Genomic DNA, 26,537 nt, shown 5'->3' with positions numbered 1-26,537 from the left:
GCTTAAGCATACCTTTTGCAATACATATTCATGTGAACATAAAGCTAATGAACAAATTCTTTTTTAAATAAAGCACAAGCGACTAAGAGTTGTAAGCCATGCCGTGTTTTCTTTCTTGTTGTTAGTCAGAATGTACAGCTGTGAATTTTCACCTTACGGAAAGTGTCGTGTTGTATTCTAGGTAATAATTAACCCGTGTTCAAACTAATGCAGAACACCCGAACTGACTTCAAGGAATATTCCGGGTTCGGTACAAGTAAAGCTCAATCGAGAGCATTTGTGGCATAATGCTGATTACCACATAAATGAATTTCATCCTGTGCCTCCTTTTCTTAAAAAAGAAAAGAAAAAGAAAAAAGCCAAAAATCTGAGTTACAGCGAGGCTGTTACAATGGAAGTGAATGGGGCTGATGCGTAAACGTCACAATGCTCACTTTTTCAAAAGTAAAGCCACAAGAAGTAAACAATATGCTTGTTAATATAATTTTAGTGTGATAAAATTGCTTAACCTTTTCTGTGTGAAGCTATATCCAAGTTTACAACTTCGTTGCCACCTGTAAAAATTATGATTTGAATAACTTTACACCTCAAATAGCACACAAGTTAACAGAATGATTAATGCATGTGCTTTTTTAACATTATAAGCGTCACATTTTTGCCTTTAAACCCTCCAGAAATTGGCCCCATTCACATCCATTGCAAGTGCCTCACTGTAACCTCAATTTCTGTTTTTATTTTAAAGAAAAGAAGGGACGAGTAATAATTATATTTGTGTTAATCAACATTATGCCACAAATGCTGCCGATTGAGCTTAACTTGTATTGAATACGGAATATTTCTTTAATTCGTTCAGTTTTAAATATGTTTGCAATAAAATGTCTCAATATGTGAGTGCATTACCACAAATAGATCTGATTGCTTTGTTCCATTAGCTGTTCCCAAACGTGACCACCATAATGACAAACCACAGGGAGTATTTATTTACTATGTGTCCCACAAAGACATACATTTATGTCCCTACATTGATTTGTCTTATGGCAGGAAGACACAGTGTTTTATATCTGTGTCTAAGCACATTAGCTGGCACTGCTAAAATTGAGAAAGACCCTTTACATGACTGTATATTAATATATAAAGTTGTATTTATACAGCTCTACCTACCATGGAGTTTATTTCTAATTCATACTGAAATATATAGTCTACCATGCATTGGGCTTCAGCAATGTAGTAACAACAACCCAACAACTTGGTTATTTTAACAAACTAGAAAACGTTGAATTTTCTTACCATTGTTTTTGTTAGTCCCTCTCTCTCTCTCTCTCTCTCTCTCTCTCTCTCTCTCTCTCTCTCTCTTGAGCAACTGTTTTAATCTATATTTCCCATATACATTTGTTTGGATGTCGTCAATATTCCCTTGCTGACCCGCACAGCTTTCACATGACAGCAAACTGTTCCACTGTCAGACACTGTCGGGATTATAATAGTAAATTTTGTCAACCAATCACATTTTAAAGGAGGTGCCCACGTTCAACTTCTGACCAATCGTACTTCATTTGTGGGCGGCACTGATAATATATAAGTGGGCGTCTAGGCACGTAAAAGAAAGAATGAACTGCTCGTTGATAGTGCTACAACTATATCAGAAGAAAGAATCAGAATCAGCTTTATTGCCAAATATGCTTACACATACAAGGAATTTGTCTTGGTGACAGCAGCTTCCAGTGCACAAACAATACAGCAACAAGACAGAAATAATAATAAAAAAATTGAATAAAAAAAAAAAGTGATATAGTATATATAGAAATACTCAATAAGGAATATATATATATATATATATATATATATATATATATATATATATATATATATATATATATATGTATGTATGTACAATGTACAAATACAAATCTGTTATATACAGTGCAAGGGAATGTATGGCAGAAGAGGTAGGATGTGTTGGATAAATATAAACAGACTAAACTGTGTATTGCACATAGTTATTGCTCAGTGGGGCAGTTTTAACTTCATGAGATGGATAGCCTGAGGGGAAAAAAACATTCCTGTGCCTGACGGTTCTGGTGCTCAGTGCTCTGTAGTGTCGGCCAGAAGGCAACTGTTCAAAAAGGTAGTGAGCAGGGTCTGTGGGGTCCAGAGTGATTTTTCCAGCCTTTTTCCTCACTCTGGAAGTGTATAGTTCTTGAAGGGAGGGCAGGGGGCAACCAATAATCCTCTCAGCAGTCCGAACTGTCCTTTGTAGTCTTCTGATGTCCGATTTCGTAGCTGAACCAAACCAGACAGTTACTGAAGTGCAGAGGACAGACTCAATGACCGCTGAGTAGAACTGTATCAGCAGCGCCTGTGGCAGGTTGAACTTCCTCAGCTAGAGAAGGAAGTACAATCTCTGCTGGGCCTTTTTCGCAATGGAGTCAATGTGGGTCTCACACTTCAGGTCCTGTGAGATGGTAGTGCCCAGGAACCTGAATGACTCCACTGCTGCCACAGTGCTGTTTAGAATGGTGAGTAGGGTCAATGTTGGGGCGTTCCTACTGAAGTCCACAATCATCTCCACTGTTTTGAGCGTGTTCAGCTCCAGGTTGTTTTGACTGCACTAGACAGCCAGCTGTTCAACCTTCCTTCTGTATGCAGACTCATTGTCATCTTTGATGAGGCCGATGACAGTAGTGTCATCTGCAAACTTTAGGAGCTTGACAGAGGGGTCCTTGGTGGTGCAGTCATTGGTATACAGGGAGAAGAGTAGTGTGGAGAGCACACACCCCCAGGGGCACCAGTGCTGACTGTACATGTGCTGTAAATGAATTTCCCTTGTCTCACTAGCTGCTGCTTGTTTGACCAATGTTTTGATTTAATTGTTGTAATAATAATTTAATTAAAGCCGAAAACATCAGTGGCAGATCCTAATCTCATTAAGGATCTCATAAACGAGTGTATGAAAAGACACTATTTTTTATATTGAGATGATTAAATAGCCTAATGTAATTATTTAATTACTGGGTACAATGTGGTTGATTCTTGTTTTTAACACTCAGTCACACCATCGAATAGATTCACTCAATAGACCTTCTTGAGAGCAGCGCCATATTTGTTTTTAAATGAGAATGAAAATGAGGCTGTGAGGGATTGACTTCTCCTTAAAGGGATGAACTGTTGCTTACATTTGTTTTGATAGTTCCGCTGACAAACCTTTAGAAAGAAAAAAAAAATAGTTAAAATAGTAAAAATTAGATGCAGGACCTTCACACTGCTTTATATCTCAATCTTGTCAAAAATAAATAAATATGGCGCTACTATGAGTAAGGATGCCATGTATTTATAGACTGCATTGGTTAATTCATGGCGAAACTGTCTTAATGACTAGCCTATTATTGAAAACGGTACCATTTAACCCGATTCAAAATCTTTTACAAATTGCTGTGGGCCTAGTCATTTATCACGTGAAATTATGATGTCAACCTTGAGGTATGTAATGCTAAAGTGCACAGTAGAGGTATTAACAGGTTTATGTGGATTATTGGGAGGTCATAGGCAGCCATGTCTTTACATTAGGGGCAAGTGGGGCTAAGCCCCGCTAGAGGTGGCTCTGTTGTGCAAATTGCATGGCCTCATCATACATTTATTTTAAGAAATAATATATTTTCTGCAACTTAAAAGTGTTTTATGTCCATTATACAAGAAAAAAATATATTCTTTTGAGAAATTCTATTATTATTAAGGTATGTTGCGTAAAAGCCATTTAATCGTTCTCATTTGTTATGCGTTGGGCTAGACCTTCATCCTCAATGCTAATCAACGGAGATCTGGAGAACGTCATGCGCATGTGCAACGAGTGTTCAACGATTGCCTGAGAGGCTAGTTTGCCTTTGCCCCAGACCCAATCAAAAGCTTCAATCATATTTATGTCAGCTGTTGACATGAGCATCGGAAGGTACCACTCTTGACAGACCTGCGTAGTTAACTTCATTAAGTTTTAAAAGCTATTTTTTTCCTAATGTGCTGTTGGTTGGATTAGTTAAGCACCGTTCATCATATAATTGAATTGTATGCCATTGTGTTGAGGTGTTGTGTTGTTGGTAAATTGGTTTGTATTAGATATCAATAACTGCTAAATATTGCGAGTCTGTCGTTTTGATTAGTTTTGTTATGCTGTTCATTCGAGTTAGTGAGATAATATGCACACTCTTTGACGATTTGCCTATTTTTGGTTTACTTTCATGGTCACTTGAGCTTTTTGACATGGATGTGCATATCTTAGTGGTGTTTTGTGCTGAGATTAGATTATTAGGGATGTTTGTGTGGCATCATGTTCAGAGGTTGCCCAAAAAATAAAATGTATTCGTTACTCTCTGTAAAATTTCTGTCATGATCTATTTTTATCAGTCATACTTGTTTTCATTTTATAAGTACTAGGGCATTGAGTGGCATAGCATCCATTATAATGGCACATAAATTACAGTAGATAGGCTTTTATGATAGATTTTTTGACTCCCCTTGTTTGAGTCCATTGAAACCAATGAGTTCTAGTGTGAAACTTCTACCTGTCAATCAACCGCTGCGCTAAAACGAGATTTTTACGAGGTGCATGTGAATAATTTGACTTGCCTTTTCAGCAGATTCGCTCAATGTGAATTGTCAATGAGTAAAGAAAAGACGTTTTGCACATTATAAAAAATGTTGGTATCATTACTAAACAGAGTTGTTTCATTGATGTCTGTTCTAATGAATTTGACACAGTTTAAGAGCGATTTTAATGGTTTCACAGGGTAACATCTGGTTTCCCATGTTAACATGGGACATTGGTTTGAATGGGAACTGGAGATTACACTTGTCAAGAGCAATAAATTGCAAGTGGAATTCATTTATATGCAACACTAAAGCATCATAGGCTGATGTGTGTCAATAATGTACTTTCAATTGCTTTTTTTTTTTCTTTATAATGAATAATGGCTTAATTAACCATGATAGATTGAGTAACTTTCTCCTACCATTGAAAATATACAAAGTGATCTGCTAGTTAGAACTGGATTGTTAATTCAGTGGTAAGTCATGCTAATACATCACTCGGTGACCAGGGTTCAAATCCTGATTCATCAAGTGCAATTGTATCTTTGCTGCAGGTTATGATGTACTTTTAATAGATCTATTTTGAAAACTATTTTGTAAAACACAGACACAATTTTTTATATCGTTTTAAACAAATCTATGAAAATTTCAACCGAATCTGACAGCCAGTAATCACAATATAACCTACTGAATTTTCTGTGAATGGTTGAATTACTAATAAAATTACGTATTATGGGAATAAACAGAGCACATGCACAGGGGGAATGTGAGGGACAAAGAGTGAAGTCAAAACTGATGCACTAGGTTAAAATTGTTTTTTCGTGTCTCTATTTTACCTGTCAAAATGTCAGGCAGAATTTGGAATTATTTGTCAATGTTTCAAAGATCGGTCAATTAATTGATTGTTAAGTGATTGTTTGTGCCCCCCACACTAAATAATGACCCTGAGACGCCACTGATCATAGGCAGTTTTTTCAAAGTTGGAAATCAGTAGGAGGCAAAATGCCCACAGCAGGTCTATGGCCGATTACCAAATAACTTATAACGATTACAAGTACTAAAATCGTACTCTGATGGGCCAATCAAGCACATTGTTAAGTTTATAGTGACATCTTGTGGTTAGTCTGATCAGAATTTTTATGTAAATCTGTTTTAAGCAGACAAAAGGCTAATGTAAACATAAACTATTGCTCATACACATTCTTAGCAACAGCTACCCACATGAATATTGAAATACTTAAAGGAATATTCAAGGTTCAATACAAGTTAAGCTCAAACAACAGCATTTGTAGCATAATGCTGATTACCACAAAAATTAATTTCGACTGGTCTCTCCTTTTCTTTAAAAAAGAGCATACATTTTGATTACAGTGAGACACTTACAATAGAAGTGAATGTGGCTTATGCATAAACATAAAAAATACTCACTGTTAGCCACAAGACATAAACAATGTGTGTAAAAGTGTATAAAACCACTTGCTAACCTATTCTTTTTTAAGTTATTTCCAATTTTACAACTTCGTTGTCATGAAGCCATAACCCTAAAATGGTAGGTCTACTAAAAACAATGATTCAAACAACTTTACAGCTCAAGAAATTTTAACATGTAATTGCTTTTATAAAATTATTCACATTTCTGCCTTTACACTCTCAAAACATTGGCCCCATTCACTTCCATTGTAAGCACTTTACGGTAACCTCGATTTTTGCTCTCTCTCTCTCTCTCTCTCTCTTTTTTTTTAATAAAAGGAGGGACGCATCAAATTTATCTTTGGTAGTGAAAATTATACCACATATACCTTCGATTGAGTTTAACTTGAACCAGCGATCTTTTGAGTCTCAAGTGAGGCCATGTTACAGCCTTGTCGTTTTTCTGCCTATACAATGTGACTTTGTTGCCTTAGGAAAACACCTTTAATGAATTCTAGGTAATAATGAGACATGAGTATATGTTGCACATGTAAATACACTTTTTTATTATTTATATACAGACATTTACTGTATGTTTCTTTTTAATTGCTTCATTTTCTTTAGATGAGCTTAATTTCCCCGATAGCACACGTACATCACCCAGATGTCTATTTTACGTGTTTGTTTACATCTGAATGATGTATTTTTATTTTTAGGTTTTTTGCTCATCTGCAATGTGTCTATAAGACGTTTCCTCTCAGATGTCTATTAGACATTCAGCAGATGTCATGAGAAACGTTTATTATGACTTGAAATATTTAGAAATCTATTCTGTTTAAGATGTTTAGCAGATGTTTTCCAGATCAAAAGATCTAAAACAGACAACTCAGAGATGTATGGGTAAATGTATACCTTGGGTCTTTAGTGACCCCGGCCCTCATTCCACCCCTCTTTAGTATTCCTCAGTCTATCTCTTATAAATAGTGTAACACACACACACAAAAATGCCAAAACAGGCACATACCTAGGGCCTCTAATGACCATATACATTTTTGGTACTTAAACCATTAAGAATTTTTTTTTACACTTCTATATATTAGATTTTATGATTATTATTTTATTTGAACTATCAACAATGATGAATTATCAGTATTTTATATGCATATACACATACATATTATACATGTCATTTCTTACTCAGGGTGACACTGATGTTTCTTGTGATTGACTTGATTTACATTTGACATTGCTATTTGATGAAGAAACAACATAAAACTAAACTATAGCAAGAACAACACATGAACAGTATGATATGACTATTGTAATTTGGGTGAACTACTGAAATGGTGAATGTTGTGCATCTATTCAGACTCAATAAGTGCCTAAGAAAATACATATGTGTAAGTGTAGCTATGTGTATCTTATGTGTTATGTGTAGCTCAATATGTTTTTAACACAATACAATTTCAGTGAGAAAGTAATGAATCCTGTTCTAGATTTGTCCTGATTTGTTACATTATCTCTTTGATTTATGAAAATTAAAACATCAAAATATATCAAAATATATTTCATTATATTATTTTCTAATTGTCTTGAAATTATTTTCAAAAAATGTGCACTATCTGGGCATTTTGTAGATCCGTTTGTAATAGACATAGGTGCTGGGTCTCTGAAGACCCGAATATGTAAGAGTGTTTGGGAAGAGATGCTTTCCAGATGAAACAGACACCTCTGAGATGTACAGTATTTGTGTGTGGCATGGGGAGGGATGGTCATGTGTCTGTCTACGGTTTAGGCTCGTCACCTGGGCTGTAATTACTCTAACACCTGCCTCTCATTATAGTGATGGCGGAGGGAGACCTGAGGCACGCCAGAGCATCATAGTGAGAGGGAGAGTGACCAGAAGGCACGAGAGAGAAAGAGTGTCCAGTGATTTAGAGAGTGTTCCACCGAATCTACAATTTTTTATGTTAGTTGACAGTTACCGTCGAGTGTGTGTGTTTATCATTAAAAAAACTGACCTTGAACCTGTTTCGTTGTCTCCTGACTCCTCCATTGCTCAAAACTCAACTTTATCACAGTGGTGTCAAAAACCCGGCTTTGGAGGAGAACGCCGTTATGGAGTCTTCGCTGGGCGAAGTCTTCAAGACCCTCGCCAGCATCCAGCAGAATCAACATCAAGCCCTCATGGAGGTACGCCTGGAGCAGGAACAGCGTTTCCACGTCCTGCTCCAGGCACAAGTGGAGGACAGGCAGGTGCTCCGGAGCCTGATCGCCAGAGAGGGTGCTGGTGCTTCGACCTCCCCGGAGCCCACCCCACCCACGGCACTAATGAAGATGGGCTGGATGATGACCCGGAGGCTTTTCTTGACTTATTCGAGAAAACCGCGGAGGTATGGAAGTGGCCTCCCGACTAGTGGGCGGCCAGCCTATTGTCTTTAATCTCTGGGGAGGTGCAGCTAGCGGCACAGCAACTTCCCACCACCAGCCTCCTTAATTACAACCATCTGAAGAAGGCCATCCAGCAACGGATTGGTTGTAGCCCGGAGCAGAGTTGACAGCTCTTCAGATCCTTGAGCTTCGGGAAGCACGGCGGCCCGTTCACTTTTGCCCAACAGCTCCGGGACGCCTGTCGGAAAAGGTTGCTGGCAGAGGGAACACGCGACGCCGTGGAAGTTGTAGATTTGGTGGTGCTGGAGCAATTCATCTCCCAACTTCCTTGAGGCATGTCCGAGTGGGTCCAGTGCCACCGCCCGGCATCGCTGGAGGAGGCCGTCCATCTGGCAGAGGACTACATGGCAGCGTTTCCAGAAGGCAGCGAAGCAGTGTTTTCTTCTCCCTCAAGTGGCTTGAACCCCTGCTGTTTGCAGTATGAGAGGTCCTGCAAGCCTCCACAGGGTTTTCCCCATTTGAGCGACTGTATGGGTGTCCGCCGTGCGGGAAGAAGGACCTTCGAATAGCAAAAACCAAATTCAATACGTTCTTAACCTTAGAGCAAAACTCCACACTTTGGGGCAGGTAACAGGAGAATTTGCTCCAAGTGCAAGAACGTTAACGCCGACTGCACAACAGGGGCAATTGACTATGCGAATTAGCACAGGGAGGTAAAGTGCTTGTATTGCTGCCCACTTCAAGCTCCAAATTACTCGCAAAGTGGCAAGGGCCCTTTGAGGTCACACGACGAGTTGGAGATCTCAATTATGAGGTTAGACGAATGGATAGGGGAGGGGCACATCAAATCTACCACCTCAACCTCCTCAAACCATGTAGGGAGGCGGTACCTGTAGCCTTGGTGACGGTAGTTCTGGAGAAGGCGAAGCTCGGGCCGGAGGTAACTCCCAAACCAAATTCATTCACCCCGGTCCTTGTGGAGGCCACCTCCCACTTTCGCAGCTTACAGACATTGCCCGGTTGCAAGCGGAATTCACGGACATGTTTTCACCCATTCCCGGTCGCACGAACCTTATAGAGCACCATACTGAGGTGGTTCATAGCCACCCCTATCGTCTTCCTGAACACAAGAAAAAGATTGTTCAGGAATAATTAGAGGCAATGCTGGAAATGGGCATAATACAAGAGTCAGAGTCAGTGATTTAGCGATTGTGCCAGCCTGGTAGTTCTGGTACCGAAGAGCGACGGCTCGGTCCAGTTCAGCATTGACTACCGGAAAGTGAACGCGGTGTCCAAATCTGACGCTTATCCAATGCCGCAAATTGACGAGTTACTCGATCGATTGGGCGCGGCTCAATTTTACTCGATGCTGGACTTAACAAAGGGTTATTGGCAGATCCCTTTAACTCCAATATCCCAATGAAATAAAAACCAGCTTTTTCCACACCGTTCGGATTACACCAATTCATGACGTTTCCATTCGGTTTGTTCGGAGCCCTGGCCACGTTTCAGCGCCTCATGGACAAGATCCTCAGACTGCTTACGGCATATGCCGCCACATATCTAAACGATATTATAATTTATAGTAATGACTGGCGACGGCATATGCAACATCTGAGGGCTGTCCTGAGAGCGCTGCGACAGTCGGGACTCACAGCCAACCCGAAGAAGAGTGCAATTGGGTGAGTGGAAGTTAGATATCTGGGGTTCCACTTGGGTCATGAGCAGGTGCATCCACAGGTTAATAAAACCGCAGCGATGGCAGCTTGCCTGACGCCCAAGACCAAAAAGGAGGTAAGGCAGTTTTTGGGGCTGGCTGGCTACTACTGGAGGTTTGTGCCTAGTTACTCTGATGTAACAAGCCCACTCACTGACCTTACTAAAAAGGGGGCTCCTGATCCGGTCCAGTGGACAGAGTTGTGCTGACAGGCTTTCCTTAAGGTAAAGGCCGCACTTTGTGGGGGGCCACTCTTACATGCACCTGACTTCTCTCTCCCCTTTATTTTGCAGATAGATGCATCTGACAGGGGGCTGGGGGTGGTGCTCTCACAGGAGGTGGGAAGGGAGGAACGGCCTGTGCTGTTTATTAGTCGCAAGCTCTCCTTCAAGGAGACAAAATACAGTACCATCAAGAAGGAGTGTCTTGCGATTAAGTGGGCTGTTCTTACCCTTCGCTACTACCTGCTGGGGTGGGCCTTCACCCTCTGTTCTGATCACGCTCCTCTGCAGTGGCTCCACCGCATGAAGGATACTAATGCGTGGATCACTCGTTGGTATCTGGCTCTTCAGCCCTTTAAATTCGAGGTGATCCACTGGCCGGGGGCGCAGATGGTTGTGGCTGACTTTCTCTTCAGAAATGGGGGGGGGGGGGGAGTAGGCAGGCCAGATGTTGCCCCAGCCTGAGTCGGTGGTGGGGGTATGTGGCATGGGGGGGGGCGTGGTCATGTATCTGTCTGCAGGAGAGGGAAAGCAGTTTAGGCTCGTCACCTGGGCTGTAATTACTCTAACACCTGTCTCTCATTATAGTGACGGCGGAGGGATGGCCAGAGCATCAGAGTGAGAGGGAGAGTGACCAGAAGGCACGAGAGAGAGAGTGTCCAGTGATTTAGAGAGTGTTCCACCGAATCTACGAGTTTTTATGTTAGCTGACGGTTACCGTCATGTGTGTGTGTTTATCATTAAAAAAACTGAACTTGAACCTGTTTCGTTGTCTCCTGACTCCTCCATTGCCCACGAATTCAACTTTATCACAGTGTGCTATCTGGGTTGTGGTTTCTAATTCATATTCAATCGTATTTATTTTTTATTTCTTGTTTTATTTTAGGACGTAGGCTACAGAAATATGTAGAAGCCTACTTATCAGCATGCTTTAAAGAATGTTGTACATTTGATAAATACACTGACTTCATTTAAAGGGGAAAAAAATATGTATTCCTCAAAACCATCCCTTTTCCATTTCATTTCAACCTTGGAAATCCCTATACTGTATACACGATCAGCCACAACATTAAAACCACCTGCCTAATATTTTGTAGGTCCCCTTCGTGCTGCCAAAACAGCGACATCCAGCATAATAGCATTCTGAGATGCTATTCTGCTCACTACAATTGTACAGAGCGGTTATCTGAGTTACCATAGACTTTGACAGTTCAAACCAGTCTGGCCATTCACTGTTGACCTCTCTCATCAACAAGGCGTTTCCATCTGCAGAATTGCCACTCACTGGATGTTTTTTGTTTTGGCACCATTCAGAATAAATTCTAGAGACTGTTGTGCGTGAAAATCCCAGGAGATCAGCAGTTACAGAAATACTCAGACCAGCCCATCTGGCACCAACAATCATGCCATGGTCCAAATCACTGAGATCATTCTGATGGTTGATGTGAACATTAATAGAAGATTCTGAACTGTATCTGCATGATTTTACGCACTGCACTGCTGTTACATGATTGGTTGATTAGATAATCGCATGGATGATTGTTGGTGCCAGATGGGCTTGTTTGAGTATTTCTGTAACTGCTGATCTCCTGGGATTTTCGCGCACAACAGTCTCTAGACTTTACTCCGAATGATGCCAAAAACAAAAAACATCCAGTGAGCGGCAGTTCTGTGGACAGAAATGCCTTGTTGATGAGAGAGGTCAACAGAGAATGACCAGACTGGTTCGAACTGACAAAGTCTATGGTAACTCAGATAAACGTTCTGTACAATAGTGGTGAGAAGAATATCATCTCAGCGGGTTGGCCCACTTCTGGAGGCACGAGGGGGAGCTACATAATATTAGGCAGGTCAGGTGGTTTTAATGTTGTGGCTGATCACAGCTTATAGGAGGTTCTTCGATGCGTTCAATGAATATGATGTGACATCAACAGGAGGAGCTCTCGCTTCAGATAGCGGTATAATTAATAGTGGACTCTATGACGGGGTCACTGCTCTCTCTCTCTCTCTCTCTCTCTCTCTCTCTCTCTCTCTCTCTCCTGGGTTGGCGCACGATATAGTGGTATATAAAAGTCCTCGACGAGAGAACATTGGAATTTGACTCTTGTGTTGCTGGAATCACAGAGGGGTAAGTGTTCTTTTGATTCACTTATCTGTTGGGCTTCGAACAGAATGTCGCTGTTGATAGAACACTCGTGTGACTTGAGTTCTAATGGAGATAAGAGCGGGGAAGAGTTGCGGAATTGTGCTGTGATCACATTTGCACGTTCAAGTCACTACAAGTTGCATAGGGTGTGCATTGTGATCTCCGTTTTTCCCATTTAATAACGGCGAGACGCTCGACGAACTTCATTGCGATGAAGTAGAAAACCATAACACAGTTACGCGCATCTGCAATGGGGAGAATGCTGGTGATTTTCATGTTGTTTTAGAGTTCGAATCTCTTTTTGGCAACCCATTGCATGTTCTAACAAATGAGAGGATATAATTGAAAGGAAATGCGCTTTCCATTCCTTTGCATCACTGCACATGATGCACATCTCCATTGTAGACTGCCAGGGATCCTGTTATGAATAGACACTGAGATGGCAAGTCAATAAATACTGTGTAATGTATGAAAAGACGAGGCATCTAATCAGTTTAGATACTAGGTACATCATCCAAAAGAAATGAATACAAATAAACGTATTATGGACAACTAATGTCAGGTGCATGATATTGTGATTCCACCCTGTAATCAATAACAAATCCTTTGCATTTGTTCTGGACATGAAGACAGACATAACAGGATATTTTGCTCTGTACAATGCTGTGTGGTTAAAGTGCAATCCTTTAAGATATAAAAGTTGGATCTCTGATGATATATAACATTTATCTTTTGCTTCCTGGATGCACTAAAAAGTGAAAGCACAGAATGAATATCCATTTCAAAATTATAATGTATTTTACAGTAAATTCACCAAGTAGGGTACAATGGGGCTGGAGATCCTCGGGGTTAAAGGCACTTTTGATTTAATTTTCTCCCAAAACACTAAACAGTAACAGAAACAACCACAAACTTTCCTTAACACCTGTTTGTCACTTTACCCTGCAAAATATTGCTGGATGCATGAGATCATTGCGTGCCATTTCTAAAGTTTGATTTTTGAGAAAATTTGATTTAATATTTCAGATATATTTTTTTTAAATGTTACAAACTTGTGTAGCTAATGAGAATCACATTTGTTTTGAGACAAAATACTTATTTGTCATTTTTTCAGTTTGTAATTTTTTTTCATGGTGATTAAACTATTTTAATAACTGTCCAATAAGTGAAAGGATAGTATTTGGGGTAAAAAAAAAAAAAAAAAAAAAAAAAAAAAAGCCCCCCTGTTGCAGGGGCTAAAGGCCCCAGTTAGACACATTGTTTTTCGTATATGGGGCGAATAGATTTGTTAATAAGCATTATCTTAATTTACTACTCAAAGCATCTTGCTGTCTCAAAAGTATTTGCCTAAGTTGAGAAATTTTGCACTATTGTCCCTAAATCTACACAATATCGCTATAAACCACCTTGGGAACTTTTACCACAAATGTGGGGGCCTTTTAAGTGTGGGGTTTAAATAAGTTTATACACGGTATATACACTATAAAAGCAATTTTTTCTTATGGTGTGCTTTAGACTAGTTGTACCCTATATCATGTTTGAATATTTTACCATTGTGTTATATGATTGGAAATGTTTAGTACTGAATGATTACTTTTTATGGCAGAGCCTTTCTTATCTGTACTAATTTACCCTTAACAACTGCATTTTTTCGTACTTGATCCGAAAGAAGTATAGAACTAATCCAAAGTGGTTTGAGCGTCCTTTAAGAATCAATTAAGATCCTACTGAATAAACTTGGGAAACAAAATGAAAAGTAGGAATTTATCCAGTAGGATATTTGTTAGTTCTCATTGAATAAGTGTTTGATCCCATTAGAACCGGTTCTGAATTATGATAGAAACTTCATTAACGTTTCTTTAGGAATTTATAAGAAGGGATGAAACTAATCTTTCTGAGATATGGCTCTAACAGGCTAAAAGATTAGATGAATTCCAACCTTGTTCCTTACTTTTGATCTCTCTGAATTCACTCTATTTTTATTTCCACTGTACATTTTCTGTCATATTTGTCAAGAAAAAGTTAGACAATGCTTTCTTTTTGTTTTAACACATTGGTCATGAATATTTAAATAAGTAAATCAGCTAAAATTGGGTTAGATTTAGTTAGTTCAGGGTCTCTTTCCCTCGGTCTCTCTTAAATTCAAATTCAACATGGCTTTAATGACATTTATCTCTATAATATTCTCTCTCTCTCACTCTCTCACCCCCTCCTTTTTTAGGCTAACATAAATTTCCACTTTCAAACAGCTCTCCTAAGCGCTCTTCTCTCCTTCTTTTTATTTTGTCTACTGGGCAGGGAGGAGAGTTTATATTAAAAAAAGGACATAAATATTTATCTGTTTCTCACTCACACCTATCATATCACTTCAGAAGACATGGATTTAAACACTGGAGTTGTATGGATTACATTTATGCTGCATTTATGTGCTTTTTTGAGCTTCAAAGTTTTGGACCGTGTTGACTTGCATTGCATGGACCTACAGAGCTGAAATATTCTTCTAAAAATCTTCATTTGTGTTCTGCTGAAGTAAGAAAGTCATACACATCTGGGATGGCATGAGTGTGAGTAAACGATAAGAGAATTTTCATTTTTGGGTGAACTATCCCTTTAAGAAAAAACAATATCAGCAAGGACACGAAGAGGAGGTTTTGTTTTACAACTTCCTAAGTGCTTCCCAGACATTTTATGTGTTTGTTAGCTTTTTATTGATCATGTGTCCAACTGATTTGTATGCAACCATACTAATGTCATTTTAGATGTAACAATAGCAGTATTGGAATGCCAGTATGTTGTTGAGGATGTCTTCTTTAAAATGTTTGTTCTTCCTTGAAATATTTTGGTTGTTCAGAGAGACAGACAAACCAGCTTAATTAGATTCTATTTTTTAAGTGTTATGAGTATTAAGCAAGCTATTGAATGCCCAACAGATTTAGACTCCTGAAATAAAATCCTTGTTATCTTGTCAGCATCTGATATTCTGCGATTGAATGGGCTTTGGAATGTTAGCAGCAGTTAAATGTAAATCCTGTTACATTGAATACATTTTACTACTTTCTCCTATCCTGGTACAGTATAATATGCAGAGACAACTGTAAGTAAGCCGGTGTAACACTGTGTCTCTGTGGCGCTATCAAAGCATTGCTCTGTTTGTTTGTAATTCTGCTGTTGATTGCATTGCAATTAATAGCGGAATTAAGAGTGTTCAAAAAGCTGTTTGAAAACAGTCATTTTTTTTGCACTTCCATTTGTTGTCATTAGTGGTGCTGCTTATTGGAAAAATGGAGACCTTGACAAAACAACAGCACAACATTAGTGCAAAAATAGGAAATAAAATTAAATATCCTTCAGAATGCCTACATCTTGACAGCTACTTTCTTTTCATATGCCTTTCAAGGTAATGCAAAGTCAGGCTCTTCATAAGATGAAGGTGTGAACATAGATTGTCTCAATCAGTAATAATCCTAATCCTTTTCCTTCTGTGCTCATCATCCTCCTGGGGGAAGAGGTCTCATTCACTGATGTAGTTTGGCTACGACTGGGCTGGTGTGTCTCAGTTTGAAAATAAGGATTGGTGGTTGAACGTGTTTCCTTCCAAGAAACGGACGTGTCTGTGTTCTGATGCCATGAATCGAGAAGGGGTTTGGTTTTGGTTGACAGTTGTCTTTTCCGGTTTGCTGTTCCTTTGTGTTTTGGCACTGCTGTGTTTCTTCACCTGCAGACTAGCATCAAGAATACTGCCTGTTGGATCCCCACTGCATTTTTGACTGGGCCCCAAGTCATGGTAAAAGACTTCCTGTTGTGGCAGAACACAGTGTAGGGCTTGAATATTCTGGTTTCAATACAAGTTAAGCTCAATCGACAGCAGTTGTGGCATAATGTTGATTACTACAAAAACTCATTTCGGCTTGTACCTCCTTTTCTAAAAAAAAGAAAAGCAAAAATCTGGGTTACAGTGAGGCACTTACAATGGAAGTGAATGGGGCCAAACCGTAAACTTTAAAATACTCACTGTTTTAAACATATAGTCACAAGATGTAAACAATATGCATGTTAACATGATTTTAGTATGATAAAATCACTTACTAACCTTTTCTGTGTAAAGTTATATCTAATTTTACCACTTTGTTGCCTTGATGAAGTAACACTTTAAACCTTGCTGTAATCCCGGTAAATGACGATTTAAACAACTTTAAAGCTCAAATAATACACACGTTTTAACAGAAGTATTAATGTAGGTGTTTTAATACATTTATTAGCTTCACATTTCTGCCTTTAAACCCTCCAAAAATTGGCCCCATTCACTTCCATTTTAAGTGCCTCACTGTAATATATATATAAAAAAAATGAGTCATAAATATTTTTTGTGGTAATCAATATTATGCCACAAATGCTGTAAATTAAGCTGAACTTGTATTGCACCCGGAATATTCTTTTAAACCTGGGTTATCTTCTTTTTTAAACCCTGGGTTAAGGTCACTTTTAACTTTGGGTAAAGCAAAATTTTGCACTTGTCATTTAGAAAGAGGGTTACATAACGAAGAGTAGCACCGCTTTAAACCCCGAGTTATAAAACCATGCTTTGCAGAAGCGTTAATACCACTTTTGCGATGTTAACCCTGAATTGCGGTGTCAAAGGCATACAGTGTGACATGTTGCGGTGCTTGAATGTTAGAGCGAGTCGTTTAGCCCTAGCAACCAAACATAAACTGCCTCAGTGTTTATCTCATTAAATATTCATGTGCTTTGTACAGTTGGATAAACTTTCCACATGCTTTTTATTTTTAGCGTCTTAGAGAAACAGTCAAAAATGTCAAACAGCAATGACGAATGTGTTGATTGAAGAGAGAAAGCCCAGGGTTTACAAATGTATAGTGTGTAATCTTGATAACCTGAATATCCAGGAATAATTATTAACCCAAAATAAAGTATAACCAGTGTAAAACTTGGATCAAGATAACCCAGCATTGCATTTACCCAGGGTTAAGAATGGCCCTGGGTTAACTATTTAAAAGTGTGAAAAGCCCAAGTCTTGAATTAAACCTCAGGCTATGTGTCCATAGACTAGGCATCTTAGAGAAGATTATATACAAGAATGCAAACAGAAAAGCTATTCGTTACACTGCACTTCAAATAAAAGCAGATGTTTTATCTAGCTTGGTCATAGATTTTATACATCAAAACTGTGTGAACACTGTAGCTGTCCATTCATGCAAGTGTTTCATCAAAGATGAATATTTCAGTGCATTACGTGACCAGCACAATGGCCTTTTTCCCGTTTTACAAATGCAAATACAAAGTAATCAAAGCTCAAGTGTAGGTAGTGCATAGGTTGATTGAGCACATGGCTTTGATGCTGATTGATGCTTTCTGCGCAATGACTAAAGACCCCAATAAAAGGATGTAAAGTAAGCAGAGGAGGTGTGTGTTTGTAATAGAAATCCTACAGTCCTGTGCCTTTGAACAGAGGTGTCCAGTTAATCAGCTTTGTCATGCCTATTAAAGCACTGTGCAGTGGCACTCAATCCCATTAAAGTGACCTTGACTAAAGATTGGAAGAGAGAGAGCTTTAATACTAATACAGCCATACCACGTTTTAAGCTGTGAACTTTTTGTTAGCGGCCTGAATTAATCTGCAAAGAACATAATTATACCAAATGATTTATGATGATGAAATTTCCCTTTTAAAAATTCCCTTTCCCTTTTCCCCAGTTGTAACAGGCTCTCTTAAGTCGTTCTATGATACGGGTGTCTTTTCCACACTGAAAATGTGATTTTTAAGGTAAATTTGCGTAAGATTTTAAACATTTTATTAGACAGAAAATGTGTTTATAAATTGCATTGTGTCATTTTAAACTGAATTGAAGGAATATTCAGGATTCAATACAAGTTAAGCTCAATCAACAGCATTTGTGGCATGATGTTGATTACCACAAAAAAAAGTTTTTGAAAAAAGTTTCCCTCCTTTTCTTTAAAAAAAGCAAAAATCGAGATTACAGTGAGGCACTTACAATGAAAGTGAATGGGGCCAATTTTTGGAGGGTTTAAAAGGCAGAAATGTGAAGCTTATAATTTTATAAAAGCACTTACATTAATTCTTCTGTTGCAAATTGTGTAATATTTGAGCTGTAAAGTTGCATAAATTGTAGTTTACCAGTATTCCAGGGTTTATGGCATTACAACGTCATGCCAAACAAAATTTGACTTTACATAGAAAAGGTTAGTAAGTGATTTTATCACACTAAAATCATGTTAACACGCATATTGTTTATGTCTTGTGGCTATACTTTTGAAACAGTGAGTTTAACATTTACAGATTGGCCCCATTGTAGGTGCCTCACTGTAACCTCAGTTTTTGCTTTTTTTAAAGAAAAGGATGGACGAGTTCAATACATTTTTATGGTAATCAACATTATGCCACAAATTCTGTCAAATGAGCTTAACTTGTACTTAACCTGAAATATTCCTATATATATATACAGGTGCTGGTCATATAATTAGAATATCATCAAAAAGTTGATTGATTTCACTAATTCCATTCAAAAAGTGAAACTTGTATATTATATTCATTCATTACACACAGACTGATATATTTCAAATGTTTATTTCTTTTAATTTTGATGATTATAACTGACAACTAAGGAAAATCCCAAATTCAGTATCTCAGAAAATTAGAATATTGTGAAAAGGTTCAATATTGAAGACACCTGGTGCCACACTCTAATCAGCTAATTAACTCAAAACACCTGCAAAGGCCTTTAAATGGTCTCTCAGTCTAGTTCTGTACGCTACACAATCATGGGGAAGACTGCTGACTTGACAGTTGTCCAAAAGACGACCATTGACACGTTGCACAAGGAGGGCAAGACACAAAAGGTCATTGCAAAAGAGGCTGGCTGTTCACAGAGCTCTGTGTCCAAGCACATTAATAGAGAGGCGAAGGGAAGGAAAAGATGTGTTAGAAAAAAGTGTACAAGCAATAGGGATAACCGCACCCTGGAGAGGATTGTGAAACAAAACCCATTCAAAAATGTGGGGGAGATTCACAAAGAGTGGACTGCAGCTGGAGTCAGTGCTTCAAGAACCACTACGCACAGATGTATGCAAGACATGGGTTTCAGCTGTCGCATTCCTTGTGTCAAGCCACTCTTGAACAACAGACAGCGTCTGAAGCGTCTCACCTGGGCTAAAGACAAAAAGGACTGGACTGCTGCTGAGTGGTCCAAAGTTATGTTCTCTGATGAAAGTAAATTTTGCATTTCCTTTGGAAATCAGGGTCCCAGAGTCTGGAGGAAGAGAGGAGAGGCACACAATCCATGTTGCTTGAGGTCCAGTGTAAAGTTTCCACAGTCAGTGATGGTTTGGGGTGCCATGTCATCTGCTGGTGTTGGTCCACTGTGTTTTCTGAGGTCCAAGGTCAACGCAGCCGTATACCAGGATGTTTTAGAGCACTTCATGCTTCCTGCTGCTGACCAACTTTACGGAGATGCAGATTTCATTTTCCAACAGGACTTGGCACCTGCACACAGTGCCAAAGCAACCAGTATCTGGTTTAAGGACCATGGTATCCCTGTTCTTAATTGGCCAGCAAACTCGCCTGACCTTAACCCCATAGAAAATCTATGGGGTATTGTGAAGAGGAAGATGCGATATGCCAGACCCAACAATGCAGAAGAGCTGAAGGCCACTATCAGAGCAACCTGGGCTCTCATAACACCTGAGCAGTGCCACAGACTGATCGACTCCATGCCACGCCGCATTGCTGCAGTAATTCAGGCAAAAGGAGCCCCAACTAAGTATTGAGTGCTGTACATGCTCATACTTTTCATGTTCATACTTTTCAGTTGGCCAAGATTTCTAAAAATCCTTTCTTTGTATTGGTCTTAAGTAATATTCTAATTTTCTGAGATACTGAATTTGGGATTTTCCTTAGTTGTCCGTTATAATCATCAAAATTAAAAGAAATAAACATTTGAAATATATCAGTCTGTGTGTAATGAATGAATATAATATACAAGTTTCACTTTTTGAATGGAATTAGTGAAATCGATCAACTTTTTGATGATATTCTAATTATATGACCAGCACCTGTATATACATATAAAATGCTAATACAGCAAGGCCAAAACAATTCAAAACAGAATAAAGTCTCTTGATCTTTGTTGGTGACACAAATGAAACACTTTTGTTGAACGACCCCCTATTCTTTCAGTTGCTTTTGCACAGGAATACAACAAGATTATGATGGTAAAAAAAAGGCTTGACATGGTAAACAGTTGTCGTCCATCTTGTAACTATGATACAAATGATGTTCCTATACTTCACAGCTTCACCCGTTTTGTCATTGCAGATCTTACAGCCTTGGAATGTTAGAGTTGTCCTGCAAACAGCCGTAGATAGACAACGAAATGAAGGTTGCAGTACTCTTTATCCTCAGTTGCCTGGTGTGGGTAGGCATGGTGAAGCCTTCGTTTCCAGGTCAGTTAAGGCACTAATAAGCTTATTGTGCCATTTCTACTATTTTATTTAATCAAACTTCTACGCACACACTGGAGAAAGAATCGCCAATTTCTGGTAAATTCATTCTAAGACTTTTGACATGACATGACATGTAACTGAAAACTGCAAAGGATATTAAGCAAACCAAAAGTATTTTCTTGTTTCACAAAAACACTTGTCTTAAGATGGTAATTTATATCTTCAGCTTTAGTGTGTCAATAGGAAATATAAATTCTCCCAAACATTCCTTCTGCAAATAGAAAAGATTAGAATAGAAGAACAGGGAGCCCTGCAACAGATGACATGGCCCCCACAGAGCTCCCCACTGAACAAATTGAGTCTGGGATTACATGAAGAGGCAGAAGCAACTGAGACAGCCTAAATACTGTAAATAGAAGAACTGTGGCAAACTCTCCAAAAAGCTGTGTCCAGGTGTACCAGGAGAACTGGTGCTGTTTTGAAGGCAAAAGTTGTCACACCAAATATTGATTTAGCTTTTTTTTATGTGTACTTGACTTAATTGTTAAATTAAGTTAATTGATGAAATTGAAATAATCAAATAATAGTTTAAGAGATCCTCAGTATGCATAATTTTTTCACAAGTGCCTAAAACTTTTGCACAAGACTGTATAATTTGCATGTGCTGTGCTCTTCAAAATTAAAGGGGCCATGAAATGCTATTTAAAAAAAATAATTTTATTATCTTCCCTGAGATCCACTGATAATGTCAGTAACATTTTTTGCATGAAAACGGTCACAGTTTAGTAGTATATGATCATTTTCCACCCTGTCTCTGGCCCTCTGACTGAAACGCTCGGTTTATGCCACAGTGTCTCCTTAAAATATAACAACAATGTAAATGCCCACTGTTCTGATTGGCTAACATCTTGCAGCCCCTCAAATTCAGCCATATTTAAACTCAATTGGAAAGGAATAAACAAGCTCTCCACAACATTATAAAACTACATTTCAGGGTTTACACATAACGCACAACCAACACATTGCATCCGAATATATTAAACTGTTAATTCAAGCACATCAGCACCATAAACTATAAAACAGTTATGACATTTGAAACATTCATGAATGAAACTGTTTACTCACAGTTTTGCTGTCAAGTCCAAGTGTTTTTAACTGCCCCATTCTTCAATAACATTTCCTTTACAAAACTTTAATTGTATTATGACTGGTTCACAAGCAGTCGATGCTGATATTAGCCGCACAAACACAGTCCATAGTACGGTGAAACATGATGCTCACTCAATTGTGCACAGATCGGCAGAAACGCATCCAAACAGTCAAATACGTCCAGCTAGTGCTTGTTTACATACACCAACAATAAAAAATAGTGAAGATGGGTGCAAGAACAGCAAGATGCAGAGCAGCTGAATGAAGCCAAATGGAGTCTTCCTTTTCCTTCTGAGTTGTAACTTGACAACGCTTCTTTTAAAAGTGGCACGATAAACAAGACAACGGTCAAAGACGTCTGTGTAATGCATGTTATATGCACAAAAAACATCAAAATAGTCCAGATGGGTCTCGTTTGGTGTTCAGGAACAGTTGGAACCACAACTTCTAAAATTCAAACCTTAAAGCTCTCAAATTTAGCAACACTTTCACCTTCATAGAAAGTCCAACAGATGTGTTACATGGGTCTGCAGAGTCATATATGGTAAAATGGAGAATGTTGTGAAAACAGTCAGTGGAAAAGTTTAACCAAAATCAAAGGTGACCTCGTTAAATGCAATGTAAATGTAACTATGGCTTATCACGGCTCAACTAAAGTTACATAAACCAAATATACTCGAAATTTGGTCGCATATATGCGAGTGATTTACTCGCATTTTAGAGGGCTGAATATAACTGTCCTGGTGGAGACCTTGGGGGTTTGCTTACAGTTTCATGACTGTAACTCTACAGTATATTATTTGATAAAGAGTTGAGTGTCAGAGGCCACCAGTGTTTCAGGCCACCAAAGAGTTAATATCCCTCTTTGATCTTGCCCTATGTATGGACATAGTACAAAACTCATTTCAAATGTATGTTATCTTTCATAAGGAGATTGGACCTTCAGGTCAGATGGCCGCAGATATGTTCATTTATGTGATTGTGGGCTTAAGAAGCTTATGTGGTCTGAAGAAAAGATGCATAAAATAGAAATTCATTTGTTGCCATTGTAGTTTTGTAGTGAGTTGTACAGTAAAATTTGCTTACCAAATGAAAGTTATACAGTACATACTGACATTTGAGTAAGACTGCATGGGATATCTATTATACTGTTTTTCTAGTCAAACTATCAAAACAATCTTAAAACAAGATGAATTGGACCACATGGGATATCTATCAAGAATTGTTGTCCAGTTGGATATGCTAAATCCTTTCAGTTTATTTTAGGAAGAGCGATAACATGCTCTCTAAATGGAGCCCTCCAGTCTTGGGTCAAGATTGTTATCTTGGTGAGCAGGAGCATTTTTGGTGGTTATGTGTTATAATTTGTGGGCAAAAGTGTAATCATATTTTCTTTTGGATTGTAGAGCAAGAGAAGAACCCTGCATTCTGGTATGAATTGGCTCAGCGCTCAATAAAAAATGCCTTAAACTATCAAGATCTCAACAAGAACATTGCCAAGAATCTCATCCTCTTTCTTGGTGATGGTAAGTACTTCCTAATTTCTGTTGAATTAATCCACTTTTAACTTCCCAGGCAAGTTCTGCATCTGCATGTGTTCTGTTGATCATTGTAGATTTGCATTGGTAATAATGTTTACACAAGGCTTTTTAAATAAGAATTTTACCCAAAATAGTTTCATTCTATTGAAGATTGGAATATGTCCAAATATTGTGTAAACAAAGATGTTTAAGCATGTATTATAGACGTGCATATTTAGAGTGTTCAGTTGGAGTCTCAGTTAGATTTAATTAGTGGAGTCTAATTGCTGTTTTTAATTTCAAGGAACATAAGATGGAACTTCAATACCAAAACCAAACATAGAACTTCATTTCTAACTAACACATATTTGAAGAATTGCATTCTGTCACACTTCATGTTATATTTTAAGCTCGATACAAGAATTAGGTTTCAAGACAGACCCCATAAAACTTTTTATTTGCATATGTGATTGTGCTGTTTGAGCCATTTTCTTATGAACTGGCAGTGTTCGGTGTTATTTGGTCACCAATTAATTAGTAACTGTTATCTTATTACCTTTTTGGAAGAAGTAGTTCAACTCATTGCATTTTAAATTCTTGTAATCAGATTACATTTAATGACTTTCGGTTAAGAAAATTCATTGTAAATACATTACTTGGGTTACACATATTTCTAAAATAATACTATTTATGTATAAAACATGTAAAATATGAATTCATATGTTCATATGTACATCTGTTTGCATTTCTGTGGCAGCTGAAGGGTGAGCCTCAATAAACAAGAAGGAAATATAGACATTACTCTGAATTTAAGCAGAATAACAAAGAACTTTCTGTTAAAAATTAGTATTTATGATTACTTTTTATGAAGCAATCAGTAATCTTATTACAATTATAGAGAAGTAATTAGTCATTTTTAGTGGAATACTTTTTTGACTAACTTACCCAATACTGCCCGCTGAGTTTTATTTATATATTAGGGCTGTCAAACAATTAAATTATTGAATCCAATTATATGATATGCCGATTAATTAATAGAATTAATTGCAATTAATCGCAAATAACAAATATTTGCTGGGAAAGGCCCTTAAATAATAATAATTCAATATATAATGATTAAATAATTATAAATAGTGATATTTCAGTATATATAAATATAATATATATTATAAATATAATAATTCAGATAATAATGCATTATATTATTGTGGCAGATGAGTAAAGCATTGATAAGACAATACAAAAAGTGGCTTTAGAAAGTAATGTATTGTTTATTTCCATATAATTGAACAAAAGCCTACTATTGGCCTACAGTACACAGCAAGTAATTTTTTTAATATATATATATATATATATATATATATATATATATACACACACACATCGGTCAGCCACAACATTAAAACCACCTGCCTAATATTGTGTAGGTCCCCCTCGTGCCGCCAAAACAGCGCCAACCCGCATCTCAGAATAGCATTCAGAGCGGTTACCTGAGTTACCGTAGACTTTGACAGTTCAAACCAGTCTGGCCATTCTCTGTTGACCTCTCTCATCAACAAGGCACTTCCGTCCACAGAACTGCCCCTCACTGGATGTTTTTTGTTTTTGGCACCATTCTGAGTAAATTCTAGAGACTGTTGTGTGTGAAAATCCCAGGAGATCAGCAGTTACAGAAATACTCAAACCAGCCCATCTGGTACCAACAATCATGCCACGATCCAAATCACTGAGATCATATTTTTCCCCATTCTGATGGTTGATGTGAACATTAACTGAAGCTCCTGACCCATATCTGTATGATTTTGTGCACTGCACTACTGCCACATGATTGGCTGATTAGATAATCGCATGGATGATTGTTGGTGCCAGATGGGCTGGATTGAGTATTTCTGCAGCGAATAGCATCTTCAGGCGTTTGGAAATTGCTCCCAAGGATGAACCAGACTTGTGGAGGTCCTCTATTTTTTTTTCTGAGGTCTTGGCTGATTTTTTTTTATTTTCCCGTGATGTCAAGTAAAGAGGTTCTGAGTTTGAAGGTAGGCCTTAAAATACATCCACAGGTACACCTCCAATTCAGTACACCTCCTATCTGAAGCTAATTGGCTAACTGTCTAAAGGCTTGACATTGAATTTTCCAAGCTGCTTAAAGGCACAGTTAACTTAGTGTGTGTAAACTTCTGACCCACTGGAATTGCGATATAGTCAATTAAAAGTGAAACAATCTGTCTGTAAATAATTGTTGGAAACATTACTTGTGTCATGCACAAAGTAGATGTCCTAAACGACTTGCCAAAACTATAGTTTGCTAATATGAAATCTGTGGAGTGGTTAAAAAATGAGTTTAAATGGCTTCAAACTAAGTTAATGAAAACTTCTGACTTCAAATGTATATACAAAGAACAGTCCTGTCCCGAACAGGTTATGTGACAAGTTAAAGGTTGATTGTTTCAACATGGAATTCTGAACAAAATTCAAGATTTCATTTCAGAGTTTCACAATTACATCTGTTATTTCAAACATTATTAATGCCACGAGAGGCCATGCATTACAGTGATTTCACTATAGGGAAGGTCTGTTTGTAGGAATGATGCAAAGCAGTAAAGCCCCTTTACTGTGGTAAAATCACTATAAACCGTGACTCACATTGCTAATTGCTTTTATATAACTTTCCATTTGTAAAAGAATATAAAGGGCTTTCTGAAGCAATTTTAAAGGGAGAGTTCACCCAAAAAATGAAAATTCTGTCATTTACTCACCCTCATATTGTTCCAAACCCAAATGACTTTCATTGCTCCTTGTTTGGCAGTATGTTACCATCATAGCATGGAAATAAAAATGAATGGTAACTGAGGCTAAAATTGTATTTGTCTTTGAAGGAGGTAAGAAAGGCATACAGGTATAGAACAATATGAGGTGGTATACGATGA

General features: G+C 38.1%; 1 protein-coding gene across 3 annotated transcripts in view; it reads left to right on the top strand.

Annotated features, from left to right (window-relative positions):
* Positions 1-12,311: 12,311 nt before the first annotated feature.
* The window catches only part of LOC127427591 (alkaline phosphatase-like), a 40,808-nt gene continuing 26,582 nt past the window's right edge, over positions 12,312-26,537 (top strand). For all 3 annotated transcript variants that reach the window (XM_051675266.1, XM_051675265.1, XM_051675267.1), the window contains exons 1-3: positions 12,312-12,445; positions 20,814-20,941; positions 23,497-23,616. In XM_051675266.1, coding sequence (XP_051531226.1) covers positions 20,872-20,941; positions 23,497-23,616 — 190 coding nt within the window. In that variant the 5' untranslated portion in view covers positions 12,312-12,445; positions 20,814-20,871. The remainder of the gene's footprint in view (positions 12,446-20,813; positions 20,942-23,496; positions 23,617-26,537) is intronic.

The sequence above is a fragment of the Myxocyprinus asiaticus genome, chromosome 37, assembly GCF_019703515.2.
Source record: "Myxocyprinus asiaticus isolate MX2 ecotype Aquarium Trade chromosome 37, UBuf_Myxa_2, whole genome shotgun sequence".
Lineage (NCBI taxonomy): Eukaryota > Metazoa > Chordata > Actinopteri > Cypriniformes > Catostomidae > Myxocyprinus > Myxocyprinus asiaticus.
Note: the sequence above shows the minus strand (reverse complement) of the source record. Positions and strands in the feature narration are given on the sequence as shown.